Source organism: Echinops telfairi, unplaced genomic scaffold, assembly GCF_000313985.2.
Source record: "Echinops telfairi isolate 266 unplaced genomic scaffold, ASM31398v2 ScPeMD7_7468;HRSCAF=8506_0, whole genome shotgun sequence".
Classification (NCBI taxonomy): Eukaryota; Metazoa; Chordata; class Mammalia; order Afrosoricida; family Tenrecidae; genus Echinops; species Echinops telfairi.
In genome coordinates this window covers 38,763,752-38,766,734 of record NW_022111369.1, presented here as the reverse complement: position 1 = coordinate 38,766,734, position 2,983 = coordinate 38,763,752, and the positions used below count along the sequence as shown (strand labels likewise).

Genomic DNA, 2,983 nt, shown 5'->3' with positions numbered 1-2,983 from the left:
AACTAAAAAAAAGAAAGCAAAAAGTCATTGAAAAGACTGGAAAGAAAGAAATGATCATAATGGATGTCAGAAGAGACTCTGATATTTGCTCTTAATTGTACATAACGCAAATGGGAAAAAGTGTGAAGTCAAAGAGTTGAACATTCCAAAGGGAAGCTTGGTATGATAATATAATACTGAAATGTACAAGCCCTATGGTGAGATTACCAAGAGGGAAGAACACATTCAGCATATCTGAAACAGAGAGCTCAAGAAAAAACTCAAGCTTAGACTAACAAACAATCTGGAAAGCATCTATGGATAAAATATTCAATGATTCATCAAAAAAAGATGGAGCGAATACAGAGCATCACTGTGCCAAAAAGTATAAGTCCACATGCCACCACTTCAGGAAGTAGCATATGAGCAAGAACCAGTGGTGCTGAGGGAAGAAGTTCAAGCGGCACTGAATGTATTAGCCACAAGCGAGGCTCCAGGCATTGATGGAATAGCAAGTGAACTGTTTCAGCAAGCTGATAAAGCAATGGAAGCACTAACTTGTCTATACTAGGAAATTCAGAACATATTTGCATATTCACTTAACCCTTTGGAAGTTTCCTCATCTGTCAGAGAAAGATAAAAATGCCTACCTCATAGAATCGTTGTGAGAATGCAATGAAAAATGTTTAGAATCATCCCTGGAGCATGTAATACTCCATAACTGTACCTCTTTTTAGTAGATATATTTTTCTCAAGTGAGTTTTGTTCACTTACTCTAAGTTCTCTGTTTTGTGTTTCCAGTCTGTGATCTTTATTCGTGACAAAAACGCTCACGGACAAGAGGTGTCAGGCTACATCGACTATGCCCACAGGCTGAAGGTGGAAGATTTTGAAGTCTACTTTGCTGGAAAAAAGAGACTTCTTCCAAAGCCCACAGATTTGAGGTAAATTGTATGCATTTTATCATGCCATTAATAAGAGAAGAAGCTCCTAATGGGCAAGAATGAAGGGCTTTTATTTTATTTCCACCACATTGTGCCCAGACTTCTAATGAATGCATGGTAAGACTGACCATGAATAACCAAATAAATAACTTTTTCAGATAAAGAATGAGTGAGTATAGATGCAATTTTACTTTAACAGCGCGAGGAAGGGCTCTTTTCCAAAATATCACATAATTTCTCAGCAACATTCCTTTTAGATGATAAGTAAAGCTTCTACATTGCTAACCTCATAAGGCTCTTGCACTACTCAGTCTGATTAGACATTTCTGGAGTAAGACTTATCCGTCTAATGCTTTCTCCTCCCACATTTCTTTGGCCACCAGTCGAGATGCGGGCCTCTAGTAAACTCACCCTCCTTTTCTAATATAAAGAGAATTATTTAGATTTCCCCCCCACCCATCATTCCTATTACTACTGAAACCTTACCCTTTCTTCTGGGACCCTCATCACACACGATCTCTCCTACATGGAGAATCTATTCACAATAAAGAGCAATCCCCATAGCACTTTCTGAACAGCTCTCAAGCTAAAAATTCACTTTCATATGGTTCACTTATCAGACAACTCCAAAGTATAGGATATGTTCTGTTTTAAGTCTCCATGACTGTATCCAGATTATTAGTTGACACGTGTAGCATTTTCCTCCTGCGAAGTGCTTTAGGTTCTCTCCCCTCTCCTCACCATCATCTGACAGCTTCCTGTCTATACTACTTTAAAGGCATCACCATTTTTCTGTACAATTGACATATCATTTCCTGTCCAAAGTGGCATGCCATTTAACTTTTCGATGGCAACAACGCCCTTCTCTGTATCTCCTTGTCTGTTGTGGTGATTCCATCAAATAGATCCACGCGTCCCTTTATCTGCACCTGTACCTGCACCACAGAGCCTTGGTGGTGTAAGGGACTGTGACAGGCTGCTTGTAAAATTACCTCTTCGAAACCACCAAGGACTCGGAGGGAGGAAGATGAAACTCTCTACTGCCATAAGATTTACCATCTCAGAGACCCACAGAGGCAGCAGTGCCCTGTCCTGTACGATCATTACAAGGTAGAACTGAATGGAGGGCAGTGAATACCCACCCTGCAGAAGGAAGTTTCACGAAAGCGCCAGTGGTGACTACGAATTGCTTGTGGTCTCCAGCCGCCGCCGTGCTCTGATGCTCTTCAGCCACCCTCTGATGCGCTATTCCTGAATTCCCCTTCTATGCCATCCCCAAAGAATATTTGCAAAGTATCAAAGGGATATATACTCTCTTACATTGCTTTTTCTTCCCCAACGCTGGCCTCTCTCAGTAGATGATTTGCCTCATATTTCACAGGTAATACTGGCTTTAACCTGGAAACTACCTGATCTGTCTGGTTTTCCATCAGACTTTTATATTAGCCAGTATTTCTTCAGCTGCTTTTCTGATTAGGTCCACTCACAATTCCATTCTGCCAGCCATTCGCCCTCGGTCAGCTATCTACACTCATAATAGTCGTGTTTCTGACATATGAACAACACTGTAAACTTTTCCTGCACTTCTAATCTCAGAGTTATTTTGTTGCAAACTTGAATGTATTCTTCCAACATAGCAAGGCTCAGGCTTCCTCAAGAACCACGTGCCAGGGTAAGTCAGAAACACTTAACAAAAATCATGTTTCTTCTAGGACTTCAGTTTATACATGCATGGGTTTACTCCAAACAAAATGCACATAAACATGCATATGCCATCAATGAATGGCTGCAAACCTTTATCTTGGTCTCATTTGGAGTGCCTTTAAAAAAAAACAAAGGTCAGATAAAAGCCACATCTTCTTTTTTTTTTAATCATTTTATTAGGGGCTCATACAACTTTTATCACCATCCATAGATACATCAATTGTGTGAAGCACATTTGTACATTCGTTGCCCTCATCATTCTCAAAGCATTTCCTTTCCACCTAAGCCCCCAGCATTAGGTCCTCATTTTTCCCCTCCCTCCCCGCTCCCCCCTCCCTCATGAGCCCTTGATAATT

General features: G+C 40.6%; 1 protein-coding gene across 1 annotated transcript in view; it reads left to right on the top strand.

Moving 5' to 3' along the window:
- CFAP299 (cilia and flagella associated protein 299) overlaps positions 1-2,983 on the top strand; it is a 683,777-nt gene that overhangs the window by 583,127 nt on the left and 97,667 nt on the right. Inside the window, exon 4 of the mRNA XM_030888618.2 lies at positions 781-923. Coding sequence (XP_030744478.1) covers positions 781-923 — 143 coding nt within the window. The remainder of the gene's footprint in view (positions 1-780; positions 924-2,983) is intronic.